We start from the raw sequence: 19414 nt of genomic DNA, 5'->3' as shown, positions 1-19414 counted from the left end.
ATAACTGAGTCAGTCTTGTTTTTTCTGAACTCTATTTCCATCAGCTGATAAGGAGTGACTCCCATCCTTGATCATATATGCTTTGCCAAATTTAGAAAGAATATAGACACTTTATTATGACAATGGCACGTACAAGACTTGACCTTTACCTATTTTGATAATTAATGGATATTGGATAAAGACTAAAAAGAAATTAGGATTGATCGAGGAATCCTTGACCTTTACAGATTACTCTGCATAAATAATTCTTATCTGATGATTTTATTCAAATAAACTACTGCTCCTTTTATACAAGATAAGCCCTGCATTTTAGGAACAAACTATCCTAATAAAACTCAAACACCAGCTCCACTAGCCATTACCCCCCAAACACTTGATAAACAAATTCCCTTATCCTACTAAAATGCAAATACAAATGCAATTAATCCTAATATTATGCAACAACTTATTCTGATCCTAAAATTAAGCAAACATCCAAATATTCTGCAGCAAGCATAACATTAAAATCTGTAACAGAAACTCCACTTCTTTTGCACGTAACAACTCTTTTGCACATAACAACTCTTCCCCCCTTAACAAGGGCCCTTGTCCTCAAGGGCAAGATCTGGAAATTGATGCTTCAAGCTTCTGTAAGTCCTCCTTTAGAGCATTAGCATCAGAAGATGCTAATGCCATATCTAAGAGCATTTTAGGACCATAGGTAGCTGTGATTGAGCTAAGACATTGGCCCCTAACTTACCTTTAAGCAAGGAAGCATGAAACACTGGATGAATGCAAGACTTGCCTGGAAAATTTAATTTGTAGGCAGCCTTACCAATGCCTTGGAGGATCTGAATGGACCATAGGATTGTGGAGCAAGCTTGTACTGTATAGTGAAATCAAAACCAATCAGTTTGTAGAGCCACCTCTCCGGAAACCAATTGGGATCCATCTTGATTAAACTTCTATGGTTCATTCTCACTATGAATCTTTTCCCTAGGAGGTAGTGATGCCACTTTTGTACTGCCATGATGAGCGCCAACATCTCCTTTTCATAAGTTGAGAGCAGCAACTTTTTCCCATGAAGAGTGTGGCTGTGAGAAGCAATTAGTTGCTTTTGTTGCAAGACTGCTACTATTCTTGATCTTGAGGTATCACATTCAATGACAAAAACTTGGTTGAAATTTGGAAAGGCCCACACTAGTGCTGTGGTCATGGCCTCCTTCAGCTGCTGAGAGATTGACTTAGCCACAAGGATACAACTAAATAAACTCTTCCTTAGCATCTGGGTTAGAGGTGCTGCAATCTTATTGTAACCTTTAATAATTTTGTGACAGTACCTTGTTAATCCATGGAAGCTTCTCATGGCTTTGGAAGTTCGAGGTTGTGACCAATTGAGCATGGCTGAAATTTTTTTGGAATCAACAGACACCCCTTGCAATGTGATTTCCCTTCCATCGCATACAAACCTCATGATTAATTTGGAAAAATCCCATATTATCTCCCTAAGGGTGCATAACCATTGTGTCCCCATTACCACCTCATACCCTTCAACGGGTAGGATGTAAAAATCAGCCTTAGTAAAGAAATTGCCGAGTTTGATTGAGACTCCAGTACACTTTCCCCGGCTGACCAGCTTCTCTCCTGACGCTAATTTCACCTTAACATGCTGTCCCAAATCTGATTGTAGCATGAGCTTTATTGCCAAGCATTCACTAATGAAGTTATGGGTGCTTCCGGAATCAAGAAGCACAATGGGAAATGTGTTGCCAATCTGCCCTTGAACTCTCATGGTCTTGGAGCTATTAATTCCGCTTATAACATGCAGCGAAATTTCTGAGTTGTCAGCTTTCCCAAAGGACTCCACATCCATGACTACATCTCCATCAACCTCTTCATTGCAAGCTTCTATTAGGAAAAACTTTTTACACCGATGACCTGGTACAAACTTCTCATTACAATTGTAACATAAACCCTTCTCCCTTCTCTCCTTAAGCTCTGCTTGTGACATTTGTTGTACCGTTGATGGAGTGCGTGAATCGGGTTGATCTGTCCCCACTGGAGTTGTTACCTGGCTGCTGGTAGTGTTTGGTTGAATTATTTTTCTTTGAGAAGCATTTCGTGCCTCATACAATCTAGCAAGTCTGATGGCTGTGGTTAAGTCAGTAGGTCGTCCAGCCAAGACATCTGCCTTGATGTTCTCCTTTAATCCACTGACAAAACAACTAACTTGACGAGTAGGTGTCAAGTGACCCACCTAGGCAAGAAGTTGTTCAAATCGGGATTGATATTCTCTTACTGATCCCGTTTGTTGCAATTTGGTCAGCTCTCCAAAAAAGTCAAGGAACTGGGTTGGTCCATAACGAGCCGAAAGGCCAGCTTTGAATACTTCCCACGTCACAAACTCTGTTCCCTGTTGGAGAAGTTGGTACCAGAGTTGAGCTTCCCCTTCTAAATGGAAAGAGGCAAGTGCAACCTGGTCTTCTAGTGGCGTCTCTTGGAAACGGAAGAATTGTTCAGCACGGCAAATCCAACTGGTGGGGTCTTCACTCCCATTGAATCTTGGAAAGTCGAGTTTCACCAAGCGAGGGGCGTAAGATTGGGTGGTTCTACCTTGTTGTGAACCACGATTTCCCCATTGGTTGTGTGATCCACGTGGCTGGCCATGGGAGCTCTCTCCTTCCTCACGGTGTGAATTAAAGGAACTAAGCTTTGTAAAAAGCTCAGTTACCTTTTCAAGCATTTGTTGTTGATTGGTGAGGAGTGAAGTGACATTTTGTTCAAGCTGCTCCACACGTTGATCCATCCCTAGGCTCTGATACCACTTTGGTAAGTACAAGACTTGACCTTTACCTATTTTGATAATTAATGGATATTGGATAAAGACTAAAAAGAAATTAGGATTGATCGAGGAATCTTTGACCTCTACAGATTACTCTGCATAAATAATTCTTATCTGATGATTTTATTCAAATAAACTACTGCTCCTTTTATACAAGATAAGCCCTGCATTTTAGGAACAAACTATCCTAATAAAACTCAAACACCAGCTCCACTAGCCGTTACCCCCCAAACACTTGATAAACAAATTCCCTTATCCTACTAAAATGCAAATACAAATGCAATTAATCCTAATATTATGCAACAACTTATTCTGATCCTAAAATTAAGCAAACATCCAAATATTCTGCAGCAAGCATAACGTTAAAATCTGTAACAGAAACTCCACTTCTTTTGCATGTAACAACTCTTTTGCACGTAACAGACAATTCATCGCAAATTTGTAAAATTATTTTGCCAAAACATCGGTATCACGGATGATCTTCTTTGAGGGGAGCACAATAGCTGCCACTGGATTTTTCTCTAGTCCGCCACCTTCATCAATAATCAGCCTTAGCCCTTCAACATGAAGCTTCCCATGGTGACCACTTACCACAATTATTGGATCCTCAGACAGTTCCTGTAAGATACTATCTAAAATTCAGTTATATTCCATATTTATAAGGATGATGATACAATTATATCTTAATGAAGTCACAATGCAATTCCCTAATCAAGTAGGGTAGTAAGTAAAGGAACAACTAAGGCACTATCCTAGAATAAATAAAGCAGCAGAAGCAAATTTTGTTAAGGCAGATCAGAGGTATAAGAGTGACATCACCTTTGGGATATCCCATACATTTTTCCTCCCGCTAAGAGCCTCTACCTTGGGAACCCGGGTGTCCCGGGCCCTCAAAGATTTCAGCTGCTCTTCGACATTTTTGTTTCTCTCCAAACCAGCATGCACAGCAATCAACTTACAGTGTGTAATTCCATTCTCAGTTTCCACACAGACATCATTCTGGAAAACATGCATATCACCAAATCCCACAAACTTTAACATTTCTTCCAAGAGTTTAGATCAATTTACAATCAACTGGCTTAATATTGCTCATAGTTCACAGCATGTTATGGGGGTTTTGAAAAACAAGAAAGAAAAGCAACTGAAACAATCCTGACCTCTTCGTGCACCCAGACCAAATCAGCAAGAAACTTCTTGTGCTCATCAGGAACTGCCTTAACCAAATCTGTGCACAATAAGCTCAAAATCAAAACAAAAACGCAACAGTAACAATTACATTTGAAAAGTTTACAATTCCCAATACTTCAGATGTTCAGCACAATAATGCAAGCAGAGAAATGCTAAAGCTACTTCCAATTTATTGCAAAAAAACTTAAAGCCAATAAATGTGATTGGTGCCACTTCAAAAACATACTAATTAAGAAATTTATAATGCAAGCAGAGAAATGCTAAAGCTACTTCCAATTTATTGCAAAAAAACTTAAAGCCAATAAATGTGATTGGTGCCACTTCAAAAACATACTAATTAATAAATAAATTTCTTAATCTAACACATAAAACACAGGCATTTAAATCCTAACTATGAACCATATACCCAAAACAGAATTACCACTCGGCATTGAGAAATCAAGAATCAAACAAATCAAACACAAAATCCCATATTCCAATTTCCATTCAAACAACAAAAGACACACCATGAACTCAATCAAATCAAATAACTTAACCAAGAGTCCCCTTGGTTAGGTATTTTGGGAGCCTAAAGTACATTTTAAAACCCAAAACTCCGTTTCACAACGGCAACTCTTCGTAACTTTTTTATAAACGCTAATTTTTGAATCCAAAACACTGTTTTGCAACAGCTTATCCAAAGCACCCCAAAACCAAATCAAAGAACCATAACACGCAAAACACAACAAACCCACATCGCATTAGATAACCAAGAGCCAAACAAATCAAATACACCCCATTTCCCAACACCCAATCAAATCCCAAAAAAAGAGATCTTTTCCATACAAAACGTACCAGAAGATCCATGAGGAACATCATAGGATTCAAAAGTGGGTCCAGCATCGTAGATAGAGCCTCTATACTCAATCCCTTTAGCAACGTTAAACTTTTCCTTAATAGTCCCACTCCATCTCCTACCTTGCAAGTGCATATCCTCGTACCCATCACCCTTATACCAACCTTCCCTCTCCTCGTTATCCTCGTACTCCCTCCAACCCTCCGAGAAGTGGGACCCATCAAGTGGCTTCGGCAACAAGCCGAGGAACGCTGCGAAGGCGAAGTCGTGGTTTCCGGACAAGAACACGTGGGTCTGGTTCGGGTACGAGGAGCGCAAGGAGATGAGGAAGTCGATGACTTGGCGGGTGTGGGGTCCACGGTCACAGTAGTCGCCGAGGAAGATGATGAGTGCGGCTTGGAAATCTTGTGGGTCGATTTGGGATTGGAGGTTGGACCAAAGGTTTTGGAGCTTGGTGATGTAGCCGTGTGTATCGCCTATGCAACAGACCACTCTGGGTCTGGGTTTGGAGATTTGGGTTTCGGTGGTGGCTTCTGATTTTTGGTCTGACATAATTTTCTTGCTTCCTTTTTTGTAATCTGTATGTGTTTAACCGGGATCCGGATAGAAATGGAGAGGTGCCACGTCAATTAAAATTCAAATCATTAACTCTTCAAGTTCAACCGGGGTTAACAAGCTTAACTCTTCAACTTCAACCGGGGTTATCAATATCTTCTCCAGGTTTATCTCCTTCTGTAGTATCAAAAGAGCTTTGTGATATATTCGGTGAATAATTGCTACCCCACCAAAGCCTTAACAAGAACTGACATCATTTTCATAAAAATAATAAATTACTTGCTCATCTAAGGAAGAACTTGGATACTCTCGCAACCAGATTTCTCTCAGAGTACAAGGTAAGACACATGTCCCAGCCTTCCCAGTCATCTTTCTCTCCAGTATCTGTACCAAGTTGCGGTCACAGGACTAAGTAACTTTAAGCCAAATGTTTTTGTCAAAAGAGGCATTATTTTTAGACATGACAACCATTAAGGAAACTTATAAATTTCTTCCTAATGATTTTAATGGATCATAAATATTTGGAAGAAAGATCCACAAGTTCATCTTCCAAACCAGATCCCATCAAGTCACCGCCAATGACCATTGCCACCGCCACCAGCCCTAGCGAGCACAGCACTACCAGACCCGACCTCATCGACTTGGAGTGAGCCACCGTTCGCCCATGTCTACCTTGCAACCCCATCAAATCTGGTTTGTGTTCTTAGTGTCCACCTCTGCATTTTTCTTTTTCAATAGAGTTAACACAAAGTAAAACATAAGCTTTTCTATTCAGTGAACTTGAAGAGTTTAACTCAACTTGAAGAGTTAAAATCTGTTAATCCTGTTGAACTTGAAGAGTTTAGTTTGTTAACCCTGGTTAAACTTGAAGAGTTAAATGATTTTAATTTTAATTGACGTGGCATAGTTTAAGCTTTGATTTATTTTAAGTAAATATGGTCTCTTAATTGGACACTCTCCATTTTTATTAAAAATGGAGAGGATCCAAATCCGTTTAACCGTGTGTGTTTATGTATATATATATAAAAGAAAAATTAATGTGTCCCAAGACACTTATTAGTTAATCATTTTAGTAAAGTTTTTATAAGAAAAAAAAATAATTAATATTTTGATAATTTTTTTTATTTTTTATAAAAATTGTATCAAAACTTTCTTAAAATAGTTTATTAACAAATGCTCTAACTTTTAACCCATAGGTTTGTGTATGCGGAGGAGTTTGTTTGTGGTTATTGATGCAATGGGGATTGGAGGATGAGGTTTTACGCTAATTTTGTAGGTTTGAGAATTCAAAAAAAAAAAAAAAAAGATTATAGGAGAAATTATAAGGCACTCGTGATGACCACGAAAGGTAGCTAAAACCTAAAACATAAAAAAAGCTACTAAATGCATACATTTGGAGGTGGAATGCTGTGTATGAGTGATTTGGATTTGGTGCAATAGTATCTTAAGAGTATTTGTATCAATTCATGCAAAAATTCAAAACACACAATATAAGATTTTCTATTTTACATTTTCTTTCGTAGGGATGGCAATTTAGATCCGACCCGCAGATACCCGGTCCGGTCCAACCCTAATGGGCCGGATTTTACCCGGCCCGATAAAGAATAGGGTCGGGTCCGGGTTTTATAAAAAAAACCCGAAACCCGACCCGGTTATATATATATATATATATATAATTACTAAATTACCCTCACATATATATAGTTAAAAACCCTAAACTTTTCTACTCCTCTCCTCATTTCAGGCTTTCAACTCACACCTCCGCCTCTCCCTCTTCATCTCTCAGCTTTCTCACACACACGGCCACAAGCCCACAACACACATGGCCACAAGCAGACTGAGTCCTCTGCCCCTTTCATCTTCCTCACATCGCTGCCGCATAGGCTTTACCCCACGCTACCGTTGCACAGGCTCTCTACTCTCTCAGCTCCGTTTCGTCCTTGCCGTCACCGATCTCGCACTGTTGCACAGTCCTCTGCCCCTCTCATCTTCCTCGCCCATGGCCACAAGCATGACACGGCCTCACTCCACCTCATTCTCCATTTTTTTTCTTTTTTCTTTTTTTTTTTCTTTTTTTCTGGGTTCAGTTCGCCTCAATCATGTGAGTTTGTGTTTGTGTTTGTGTTTATGATTTCTGAAAGGGAAAAATGAAAATCATAGATCTGAAATTTGTGTTTGGTTTGTGATTTTGAAAGGGAAAATCGTAGATCTAAAATCTGTGTCTGTGATTTCTGTGTTTATGTTTGTGATTGTGTTTGGATTTGTGTTTGTGATTTTGGGCCGAAAAATCATAAATCAAAATTTTTGTTTCTGATTTTCTCTCAAAAAAAAAAAAAAATTGATTCTGATTTTGGGTTGGACTGGTCATGAGGGACGGGGCCCGTTGGGGCGGGTCCGAGTCCCGGAAAAAAAATCTGTTTAGTAAACGGGCTGGCTTCGGCCCGCGGGTTGGGTCCGGGTATGAAAAAACCCGGCCCGAACCTGATCCGTTGCCATTCCTATTCGTTCGTTATACGTAACAACCATCATCTATTCTCTTCCTTCCTTCTCACAATACACAATACAGAAGAAGCAAAAAAAAAAAAAAAAAAAAAACTAAATGCAAAATAAATAGCCATAGTAAATTCTCTCATTTATAGCTTAGGGTGACTTTGTAATTCACACTCACGAACATTCAAGACAATTTAAACTCTTGCATTCTTCGTCCATCTCTTCAATATGAATTATTTTGGGATCTTCATCTTAATATCTTCATCTTCTAGAAACACGTTCAAAATATGGCTACGCATGAACAAAACGAAAGAGAACCAACTGAAAATATCAAAGCCATTCAATATGCACCAAATCATTTTGGTGGTTCTGTTTATACTGTAGGACAAATGAACAATAGCAGCTTTTATCGACAACCAGAGAAAAGAATACAAATACACAAGATGGAAAAAAAAAGAAAGAAAAAGAAAGTAAATTACAATAAAAAGAAGGTAACTATTTTGCTTCCCATTTATAGCTACTTTTACACAACTGCTTTCCTACTGTACGAGGAAGGAAAGGAAATCAGGCATAATACAGAGAGTTCAGAAGAAACGAAATGACTAAGATAGACCATTCCATTCTTTTATAAGCCTTCCACTCAAAAGTGAAGTAAACCATTTACTCCCCTCATTGGTTGAGAAAGAATTAAGTTTTTATCCTTGATTCTATAAATAGAATTATACAAATAAAACATAATGAGCATAATAGTCAAAATATATATAATTTATTTCATTTCCTATCCTCCCTTATAAACTCCAAAGAACACTAGAAGAAGAACAACGAATTCCACTCCTTCAAAATTTACCTATTTCGTTCCACTCCCAAACATACTGTTAGACGTGTGTGTATAACTCAAGCAAGTTTATCTCCTTTGGAAGTTCAGGAACTTAATGCCATAGGCAAACGAAAAGACGAAAATGAGAACAAAGCCAATATGGGCCGCTACAACAGCTGGAAGGAAGTCATGTTCGAAACCCAAGGATGTTTTGAGGTACTCCTTTATTGGCACGCTACCTGCGCCAGGAATCTCAAGCAAAGTATCTATGTCACCAACTTGAGAGGCTACAAGACCATATAGTGTCCAAGCCACAGGAGAAGCCCAGTAGTACCACCTCCACCATATTGGGAGTTGCTGCAATGTGTAGGAAAGAGTGAGTTTTGTATGCAAAGAGAGAGTGGACATAATGGCAAATGTTTGAGTCTAACATATATTAAGAATAACATACCTTCCTGGAAATGAGGAAACCGGAGAACAAATTCCAGAAACTGAGGAAGAATGACATACAAATGGCAGCAATATGGTGGTTTGGTGTCAGTGCAACAAGCATCATGCCGTACAATGTGAAGTAGATATAGCATGTAAGTATGAAGAAGTAGAACAACAAGAACTTGGCTGCTGTCCACTCAAACCCGATCATAGAGTAAAGGATAAGAGTGTAAACAAAAGTTTGAAATGCAATGTAAACCATCTCAATGGCCACCTGCATAATTAGGATAGTGCTTTAGCCCTGTATAAAATAGCATACTTCTGTAATAGATTTACATATTTCAAATTAAGTTTTCTTGATGGCAAGATACATTCTGTTATCAATTTGGAATTACAGTCCTACTAGAAAGAGACAAATTGCATTTGACTTACCTGAGCAAATGCATAAGGCAGTTCAGAATACATCCCAGCAGCTTTTTCACGGTAGAAAACTGTTCTCTCAATGGAGACAACAGACTGCACTGAAGAAGCATTTGTGCCTCCAAGGAAAAGCACAGCAGCATACATGGCTCCCAAAAGATTCATCAAGTCTTGTTGTTTGGCCCTGTTAACAAAACAATTAGAGTTGATATCTGATACAAGTACCAATGAAAATGAATATTAAGCAGTGGTGCTTTAATCAAATAGATCACATCTACATTTCATACAACCCTTTTAATGACAGAAAACTAAGACAATCAACTAAAGAAAAAAATTTAAGACTTACATCTTTTGTCCTTTGTCCCAGAAGATTAGACCAAATATTACACCAACGACTACAGTCATGAATAACCGGACGGCATTGTACTGAGGGTTTCTCCAATAAGACCAATGTTGTTTCCAGAAACAAGCTTTGCACTGAACAATGAATGATTGGGAGAATTTGGTTGGGAAGTGGAGGTCGTTGGAGCCTGGCACCGGAGTACTTAGCTCTTTGATAAGTTCCTGATTCCTCCTGAAAGCGTGTTGAAAGAAATCAGAATCACAGTACCTGAAATCCCGGGAACAAAGGAAAAAACTTACTAACAAAATAATTATAACTTACTGATAAAGTGAGGAGTTGGCAAAAATGTCAGCAAAATCCACATGAAGATTACTCTCAACTGTAGGAGCAGTGACTTCAAGCATCCATGCGGCAGGATTATAACCATCCCTAATCTTAGTAATTCCTGGGATAGCCTGGCATAGATATAGATATTAATAAATAGCTAGCAAAATACCTGCTAGTTAATCCCAAGGAATAACACAATCGGTTGAAGTATAAATGAAGAGCATATGTGTAGAAATTAGAAATATGGAAAAACTCTTACCATTTGATTCAATAGGGAGCAAACATGAAAAAACATGAAAAAAGATACTCACTTCAAAATATTCTATCAGCTTGTGAGAATTGCGACCAAGAGGTCCAGCGTAACTGACTTGTCCTCCTCTTTTCATCAGCAGTAGCTGCAAAAAGCACAACGCCAAAGTTGAAAACATATTGCAAAATAGATGCATAAGAAACATGTAAGTGTCAAACTCTAACAACAAAATTAAGAAAATTGAGCTGTACCTCATCAAAAGCTTCAAAAATGTCTATGCTAGGCTGGTGGATTGTGCATACAACAGTTCTCCCAGTATCCACTGTATTTCTCACAGTACGCATAACAATAGCAGCAGCTCTGGCATCAAGACCAGATGTTGGTTCGTCCATGAAGATGATAGAGGGGTTAGCAACAAGCTCCACAGCTATTGTCAGCCTCTTCCTTTGTTCTGTTGAAAGACCATTAACTCCTGGAAGGCCAACTATAGCGTCTCTTATTGGTGTAAGCTCAACCAACTCCATAACTTCTTCTACAAACATCTATACCAAAAACAAAAAATAAATATGCAAATTAAATAACACACTTAGAACTTGGATCCTTAAGCAATAGGAATCCAGACAGGGTGATTAGAAACAAAAGAATATGTTTCGAAGTCTAGAAAGATGATTCTAGAAGACCGAGCAACATACCTTTCGTTTTTGTGAACTTATATCTGCAGGGAGACGGAGCCAAGCTGAATACAGGACAGACTCATAGACAGTAACATTTGGTGAATGAATGTCATTCTGTTCACAGTAACCACTAACCCGAGCAAAGGTTTCTTGGTTTTTAGGGTAACCAGAGATATTAATGGTTCCTTCAATGTATCCACCGGTCTTTCTTCCGGCTAACACATCCATAAGGGTTGTCTTCCCAGCACCACTGACACCCACAAGTGCTGTCAATATTCCTGGTCTGAAAGCACCACTGACATCTCTTAGCAGTTGAAGACGATCTTCTTCAACTCCTTGACTCTTCATTTCCTGGTATGAAAGACCAAAATTTACGTAAGCATTTGGTAGGTAGAATAAAAGTTTGACAAGAACTTAAAGTGATATGATATTCAAAATGTCAATGAAAGCCTAAATTACTTTACCAAAACATGAAATGTTTAAAAATAAGTTACTTACAGTAGGCATATCCACGTAGTAATTCACATGGTTAAATGCGAGTGAAAGGGGTTGGAAGGGCAAAATCATTCCTCTTTTTGGAGAACTATCTGAAGCACCACTTTCTGAAGAATTTCTCACAGCCATATCAGTACCTGTAAGTGTTTCACAAAAGTTCAGGCATCTCTTAACCGTTGAAACACACATGCATGATTTTTCCTGCTGAAAAATTTGTGGTGCTTTAGAAGTTTATTTTCTTAAATTAGAAACAGATTTCCTGTTAACTTGAGCTTGATCTTGCGTGCTGCCTGCTCATCCATTGCTGATGATTTTCCGAAAGTATGCTCGAATGACTTACTAACAAAACTTCTTTTGTTGTTTCTTCTTCTCAAAATTTAAGTGTCATGTGGCATATTTTAGCCCATTTCTTGCATTATCTTCCGTCTCTAGGGGAAGGTAAAAATTCATTGATGCAGTTAGAGATATTTATTTGAGTTAAAAATATTTTCCTCTTTTAATGAATAGAAAACCATCTGTGAAAAATGCTTCCCTATTCTTAACTCTCGATGGATTCAACAGCCTATAACATCACGTTTTCTGTTGTTCTAATTTCTAATGTTGTGTTACTGCATTGAACCCTACCAACCAGGGGCGAAGGGAAGCTTTTTTACACTGTGTATTAGTACACCACAGGAAATTTCCATTTCACATTCCCACGGGCCACTGCAACTATTTTATTTTATTTTTTGATGAATCAACTATTTTATTAGAATAATGTGTCCCACCTTATAATAATATTATAATAGAATAAAATCACTTGTACAGCCTACTTCTCCACCACTATTTTATGAAAAAAAAAAAAAAAAACTTACTTTCACTCACTAGTCACTAAAACATTAAAAAAGTGAGGAACATAATTTTTTTTGCAATTTCTTGTCACAATTGTTACATGGCAAAGTGTGATTGTGGAAGAAAAAAGGGTGGATTTATGTATTAGTATTAGTTAACCACTCACAATCTCCCATGTCAGAGTTTTGACAAAAATAATTGTGAAATAATTTGTCATCAAGAATTACTCATAACACTTCTGTTTCGTATAACAAATTTTTCTTTCCTTACCAACACTTTTTAGTCTCAAACCCTAGTTTTTTTTTACAAACCCAAATTTTAATTGTGTACTACAATTACATTTGCATATAGTGGTTTATTAATTTTGTTATTAATATCAATTAATACTTCTTCAGTTTAATTTTACTCTCAATCTTGTCTTTTGATCTTGCCCCCCTAACCTAAAATCCTGGCTTCGCCACTGCTATCACCTCTCTTGCTTAAAGGTTTACAACTACACTTATGGATGCATAGTGAACTGTATTTTGTGCAGAGATGTGATGAACCTTCAAGCTGATACAAGCTTCTTCAAGATAATATTTTGATTATTACAAAACATGTTAATTTTTATCTATCTAATTGAAATAGAATTACTGTTGTCATTATATGAACTAAATTTGACTAAATATCAGTAAAAACATTGAAATAAGGGAACCATGAAAATTGAAGGAGAAAGATCAAGGATAAACCTTCTGTTCCATGTTGTTTGGAGGATGACTTCTTATTCTTCTTGTCTTTTTCATCATCCGCAATGACGGCTTTTGAATCACCCAAAGCTGAAATTCATTTTTCCACACAAGTATTTGTTAACTCTGAAATTTCATTTCTATAAAAGAAACTCTAAGCAGGAATGAGATGAGATCACTTACGATTCAGGTAAGTCAATGCTGCAACAAAGAACACATTGAAGAGAAGAGAATATCCAAAAAGTGCTCCAATACAAATCCAGAACCAATAGTCATCGGTAAAGAAACCTCTGGACTTGAGAATGACCTTTCCAACTGTTGGCGCATTAATTCTGGTGTCGTTATTGGGCTGCAATAGATAATTTTTGTTAAATGTCCATGATGGCTTATGATGTTGAAAAAGCCTGATTTGAGCTTTCATTTGCATATGCAAGTATGTAAAATGGATGCAATTCTGAAATTTACATATGAAAACAATTAAACTATGAAGATATCTTACTGCACTCCATCGTTTATCAAGAAATTCATTCATCACTAAGGCATTCTGTCCATACATCATAGGAGAAAGATAGTAGCCCCATATCATCCACGGCTCAATGTCATCTGCAGGCAAAAAGGAAAGGTGGAGTCTTCTTTTCTTTTCTTTTTTTTATCAAATAAATCAACATTGAATTTGAAATACACTGGCAGCTGGATTGGAAAGAGATGAAATTACTTTTGGCGACAATGAATCCTCCAAGCACAAAAACCAAAAGCAAGGTGAAGGTACCCAGCGTACTAGCGACAACTTGTGTTCTTCCAAGTCCAGCAATGAACCGAAAGAGGGACAATGCCACTTGATGTGTGCCAAAGCATGCCAAGAACTGTCGGAAAAACCTGAAGTAATATGGGAAGAAATGTGTCAATGAAAGAAACATAGACTAAACCCATGAGTTTGAAACATACAATTCCAACAACTATTAAGTACTGAGTAGCAAATACAAAATTTTAAAATCGTATTTACCTGCCAGCGGATGGAGCAAATCCAATTGTGTAGTATGTAAGAATGATCCATATTGCTGATTCCAAGAATGATATAGGAATCCTGAGGGCCCAAATGGGTAAGGCAAAAGCCCATGCAGGATAGAACAAGAAATCCCTCTGTCTAAAAAAGACAGGAAGCTTGACAATAGTCATTGACAATTCAGCCATCCCATTGAACATCACATTAATCAGAGTGAAAAATAGTGCTCCCATAAATTTCCCTCCATCTGCAACAGTTCCTACTGGCATTTCTGTCCTAAGGAAAACTGTCAAGGAAATTACGGACATGATTGTTAGCTGAGTAGTCTTGAATATATACGTAAAAGAATTACGCTTCATTAGCAGCCATTCCCTTGAAAAGCAAGCCCTGAATAGTTCCCAAGTTGAAATACCATACTTCTCTGTCACCAGTGCAGCTGGGTGCACTCTAGCTTTATCATATGGAACACTAATATCAGCTGCAAGCTGTTGGCCAATGTGGAAAGAGTCGAAGGCCTGGGCAAATTCAGGAACTGAAATGTACCTGTAAGGCTGGTTCTTCCTGAACCAATATTGCTCTTGATCCTTCTTGGATGTTACTTCTTGTAAAAAGTCAGCAACTCCTTTCCTATGGGGGCATTTGAAACCCATGTGCTCAAAGAACTCGAGGACATTTTCTTTTGGACCATGGTAGACTACCTGTCCTTCTGAAAGTAAGATAATGTCATCAAAAAGATCATATGCCTCTGGTGCTGGCTGTAGAAGAGAAATGACCATAGTCACATCCATAATATGAACCATTTGCCTCATGAACTTGCAAATCTGAAAAGTGGTAGAACTGTCCAACCCTGTTGATATTTCATCCATTAAAAGAGCCTTTGCTGGTCCGACCAACATCTCCCCTGCGCCAAATTATAACAACACGATCAGATTGGTAATGAATCATTACAAATGCTAACATACTGGGAACAAGAATGTGAACTGGATACATTATTCTTCTGTGTAAGATTAATGACTCTTAGTTTCGTGATAAACAACTTAAGCTTATCCATAAAAATACCGGTTGTCACACGCTTCTTTTGTCCACCAGAGATACCCCTGTTCATTTCATCTCCAAACACAATATCAGCACAAATATCCAGTCCAAGTATCTGTTAAAGATTCTTAAAGGTCAGCTTTTTAAAATTTTCTTGTTTTAAGTTCAAAAAGAAAAAGAAAAAAAGGACATAGCAACATGAAATAGAGAGCGAACCTTGAGAATATAATCAGTAACCAAACTAGTCTCTTGACCTGCCATTGCTGTGTTCTTCATGAATGCATCAATCTCAGGATCGGGCTTAATTCCTGCTTCTCTCTCTCTTCTTGAGAGTTCCACCAACATCTCATACCTTGTGCCAACCCCAAGACAGCGTCCTGAGAAATCCAGTATCTCTCTCACAGTCATTTCTCCGTAGTGAATATCAAGTTGACTAATATAAGCACAGGTTCTTCGAGGAACAAATTCATGGAATTCATGACCACAGTAGGTGACTTTCCCAGACAACTGTACAGAATTCTCATTAATTAGTAGGCCATAAAAATTAACCTTAGACACTACAAGAATTATGCAAACTAGCAAGAGAATGGGAAACAAACCCTCAAATCCTTTTCAGGTTTCCCGGCAAGTGTCTGCAACAAGGTTGTTTTCCCTGCGCCTGGAGGACCCAGAAGTAGGGTCATCCTGGAATTACCATATCAGTCAAAGTTCATCCTAGAAAATCAAAATAAGAACAATAGCAACAAATAAAAAGCTAGCTATCAACCCAAAAATTAAAAAGAGTCTGAACATATAGACAAAATTTTAATTTAGAAAGGCTATTTTACCAGATACAAGGCATGAAAAATCAGTTTTTTTTTTCTTGCCCTTACACCCAGCAAGACTTACCTTGGCGAATTCACTTTCATATTTGGGCACCACAAAAAAAAACAAAAGGCAGGAAATCAAGTAGCACTTCATAAAAAATACCTTGATGGATTAACAATTCCACTAACATCTTTGAGTATCTGGATTTTTCTCTTCTTTGATGGAGCAAGGTGAACCAATCCAAGAATACTCTGTTGTCCATTACACATTGAAATGCAAAAAAAAAAAGGTTGTTGTTAGTGACAAAATTTAAAACCAGATAAAAGAAACTATCAAATATTTCAAACCAACAACTTAAACAACAAAATATGTTAAATCTTTAGTTCTTTTAGTAATAATTACTACAAAATAGCCCAATAATATATCTCTCTGCTTCTCACAAAACTCTACACCAGAAACCAATTTAATTTAAAAAAAAAAAAAAGATTAAATCATTATAAAAAAAAATACCTCAATTACGTTCATAGCAACATTAATCAGAGTAGGAATTGCTCTTTTCCCAATATACACATCTCCCTCCACCGACAAATGCTCATACCGAAGTTGAATCTTAGGAATCTCAATCCCCACTCTGCCACCAAAACCAAACTCAAAAATATCAAATCACACAAAAACCATAACCATAACCATAACTTAGGATGCATGGACATGGACACAGATACTACAAGAGCAAATTTTTTTGAAAAATTATAATATGAAACAGCCAATTCAATACTAGTATGACATGGTTATGACACAAATGTCACAAAGACCAGGGGCAGTTCAACCTTAAAGCCAGGGTGGACCACCCTGACTTGAATTTTTTTTATTTTTTATAGGTAATAATTTAAAATTTTTTATTTGTCTACCATTCAAAAAAAAATTTGGAAACACCCTCAAATTTTTTTATGCCAATAAAATTAAATTTTGCTTCATAATTTGTTCTACATTTAGTAAATGAATGATTGCTTGGTTGTATACATTAAAAAAAATGTAACTTATAGCATTGATAATAAGATTATCATACACTGATTTCAAAATATGAAAACTCGTAGAAAACAATTATAAATTTTATGTATTTACGTGTTTTTTTTTATTATTATTGTTGTTGTCAATATATGAATTTCTCTTATTAGATTATATAATTTATGCTTCTTAAGGAACACCTGAGAAAAATTTTTGGAGCCGCAATTGACATAAACCTTAACAAACAAGAAAAACAAAACAAAACAAAAACAGAATTACCTGTCGGTTCTATCTCTGAGTCTCCTAAGAAACTTTTCATTGTCTTCCTCAGCAACCTTAAGAATGCTCTCCATCAACCGCTTCTTATCTTGCATCCCAAGATTTGTAACGTCCACTTCCTGCACAACCTTGCTATTGTCAAGAACTTGCCTAAGCATCCCTTTTCTCAACCTATCATAGGTAGGCAATCTTTCCATGGCTGCCCATTTTAACTCTTCCTCATCATCCCATTTACTACCGCCGCTGCTCCGGCTAAACACGTCCGGCCCCGGGGTCGTCCACGCTTCCCTGAAACTTCTCCGGCTGCTCGTCGACCTGGTGAGCTCGTCTCCCGGCAAAGTCACCGCCATTGCTAATTAACTACGGTTTCCAAAACAATACTCCTCACTTTCTCAAGTCAGAAAGCGTGTTTCTGTTCTAGAATATTGTGTGTGTGTTTTTTTTTTATCCCATAGTTACAGAAAAAAGCAGAACCAGAAAGAGTTTCGGGAGTGACAAGTTTTGTGCGGACGCTAAAATCTATATTTTTTTGTCAGGTTAAAAGTCTCGGTTGTTGGAAAGAGTGCATGCTATATTTGGGTTTTTGACCGAGAAAGCGTGTAGGTGATTGCAAAACTTTGTCTAGAAATAGGGAGTGGATAATGGGATTGAGTAATAAAAATAGAAAAAAAACAAAAAAAAAAAAAAAATAACGAGGGAAAACAGGGAAATTCAGAGGAGCGATACGCTAGCTGAAGCTAAAATAACCGAACGGCAATGTTTTTGAAAGAGAGAGGCTTCTGTAACTGATCAAACTGATTCATTACCCAGAACGGTAGGCCACGTGTTCTTCATCTATTGGAGCATTAGATATTCTGTTAGGTTATAGAGTAATTCCCGCTAAGTTTGTTAAGGGGTTTGTTTTCTTCTTTGCATAAATAGCCTAAGTTCGTTGTAATCTTAACACATAAATAGCCCAATTTTTAAAGTCTCTTGGCATTCAGTATGAAATTTAAAATGTTTTGAGCCTATATATAAAAAAGATGATAATATTAATGAAAAGGTTTATGATCACAAAATAGAAAAAAATGGATAGATCATTAGCCCATTCCACCTATTTGATTAAGTCATATCAACAAGATATAATATAATTAATCAAGGCGACAACATTTTTTTATCTATTTATTTCAAATTAAAAGAATCATTTTTTAAAATTTGTTGGAGCAACTCAAAATTTAAATCTATCACATATTAAAATCTATATAGGTGTTAATTCATTTCAATCAATTTATATTATTAATAATTATTCAAATCCCGTGTGGCATTTTTAAAATATAAATACAATTTATTTAATTTTTATTACAGTATCTTTCAAAGGTTGGACTATAGTTGTATAACCAGCATTTGTCATTTTTTATGTTAAAAATACGGCGCAATGATTTTGGAAATTTTCTCAACTAAGGTAATTGAAGTATTGAAGAACACGTGCTAATTAGAAAACCTTTTGTTGTGAACTCAACTAAGCCTATGTTTGGTTCGATGAAAATTGATTGATTTAAAATATGACATTCTTACTTATATAAGAAAATATTTTTATTTACAATAATAATTGTAAGGACACGATTTGTAATGACCCCAAGATAATATTGGACTCGTACGTAAAGAGAGCCCAAACAATATCATTTGTAGAGCGTGGGTTTGAAAGGCTAGGCCTTGGTCACCAGACGGTGGTTAGTCGTGGTGTTCATACAGAATTAAATCGCGTTCGCTCGAGAAGTCTTTCTTCTGGAGGCGGGCTGGGAGGCTTTGGTTTTTGGCCTTTTTTCCCAGCCCCTTCTCCCGGATTGCTTGTTCCTCTTTTTATATTAGCCTGTATTCCTTATCCTTCGTCCACGTGTAGGATCGACTTTTCCAATACTGATACTTGTCCCATCAGCCCATACCCAAAGTGGTTGGGAGTGGTTGTAAAGGTTGAAGAGCATGGCTTTGTCAGGTGCAGAATGCTTTATTACAGTTCTGACAGCCTTTTACTTGTGCTGTTCTCGCACTGTGATCACTTTTCCTTTTAGGGGCATTTATGGCATGTCGAGCAGGAGCTCGTCC

The 19414-nt window shown here is 37.3% G+C and overlaps 3 protein-coding genes across 3 annotated transcripts; all 3 read right to left on the bottom strand.

Moving 5' to 3' along the window:
• Positions 1 to 238: 238 nt before the first annotated feature.
• Positions 239 to 2799, bottom strand: LOC115952969. Its single transcript, XM_031070358.1, has one exon. It carries the CDS (start codon positions 2783 to 2785, stop codon positions 2237 to 2239), a length of 549 nt encoding a protein of 182 aa, XP_030926218.1. The 5' UTR covers positions 2786 to 2799; the 3' UTR covers positions 239 to 2236.
• A 112-nt stretch (positions 2800 to 2911) lies between these two features.
• LOC115952968 (tyrosine-protein phosphatase RLPH2-like) lies at positions 2912 to 5763 on the bottom strand. Its single transcript, XM_031070357.1, has 4 exons — positions 4844 to 5763; positions 3979 to 4046; positions 3641 to 3820; positions 2912 to 3439 (listed from the first exon to the last, which is right to left on the bottom strand). Exons 1-4 carry the CDS (start codon positions 5394 to 5396, stop codon positions 3269 to 3271), a joined length of 972 nt encoding a protein of 323 aa, XP_030926217.1. The 5' UTR covers positions 5397 to 5763; the 3' UTR covers positions 2912 to 3268.
• A 2535-nt stretch (positions 5764 to 8298) lies between these two features.
• Positions 8299 to 17954, bottom strand: LOC115953033 (ABC transporter G family member 34-like). The gene is made up of 20 exons (XM_031070460.1): positions 17333 to 17954; positions 16559 to 16679; positions 16211 to 16299; positions 15841 to 15925; positions 15458 to 15748; positions 15266 to 15356; positions 14207 to 15107; positions 13919 to 14079; positions 13703 to 13806; positions 13387 to 13552; positions 13207 to 13293; positions 11651 to 11784; positions 11171 to 11503; positions 10730 to 11020; positions 10540 to 10623; positions 10223 to 10356; positions 9905 to 10132; positions 9571 to 9742; positions 9158 to 9412; positions 8299 to 9063 (listed from the first exon to the last, which is right to left on the bottom strand). The coding sequence occupies exons 1-20, from the start codon at positions 17680 to 17682 to the stop codon at positions 8794 to 8796; spliced, it is 4347 nt and encodes a 1448-aa protein (XP_030926320.1). The 5' UTR covers positions 17683 to 17954; the 3' UTR covers positions 8299 to 8793.
• Positions 17955 to 19414: the final 1460 nt, after the last annotated feature.

This window comes from Quercus lobata, chromosome 7, assembly GCF_001633185.2.
Source record: "Quercus lobata isolate SW786 chromosome 7, ValleyOak3.0 Primary Assembly, whole genome shotgun sequence".
NCBI classification, from domain to species: domain Eukaryota; kingdom Viridiplantae; phylum Streptophyta; class Magnoliopsida; order Fagales; family Fagaceae; genus Quercus; species Quercus lobata.
Note: the sequence above shows the minus strand (reverse complement) of the source record. Positions and strands in the feature narration are given on the sequence as shown.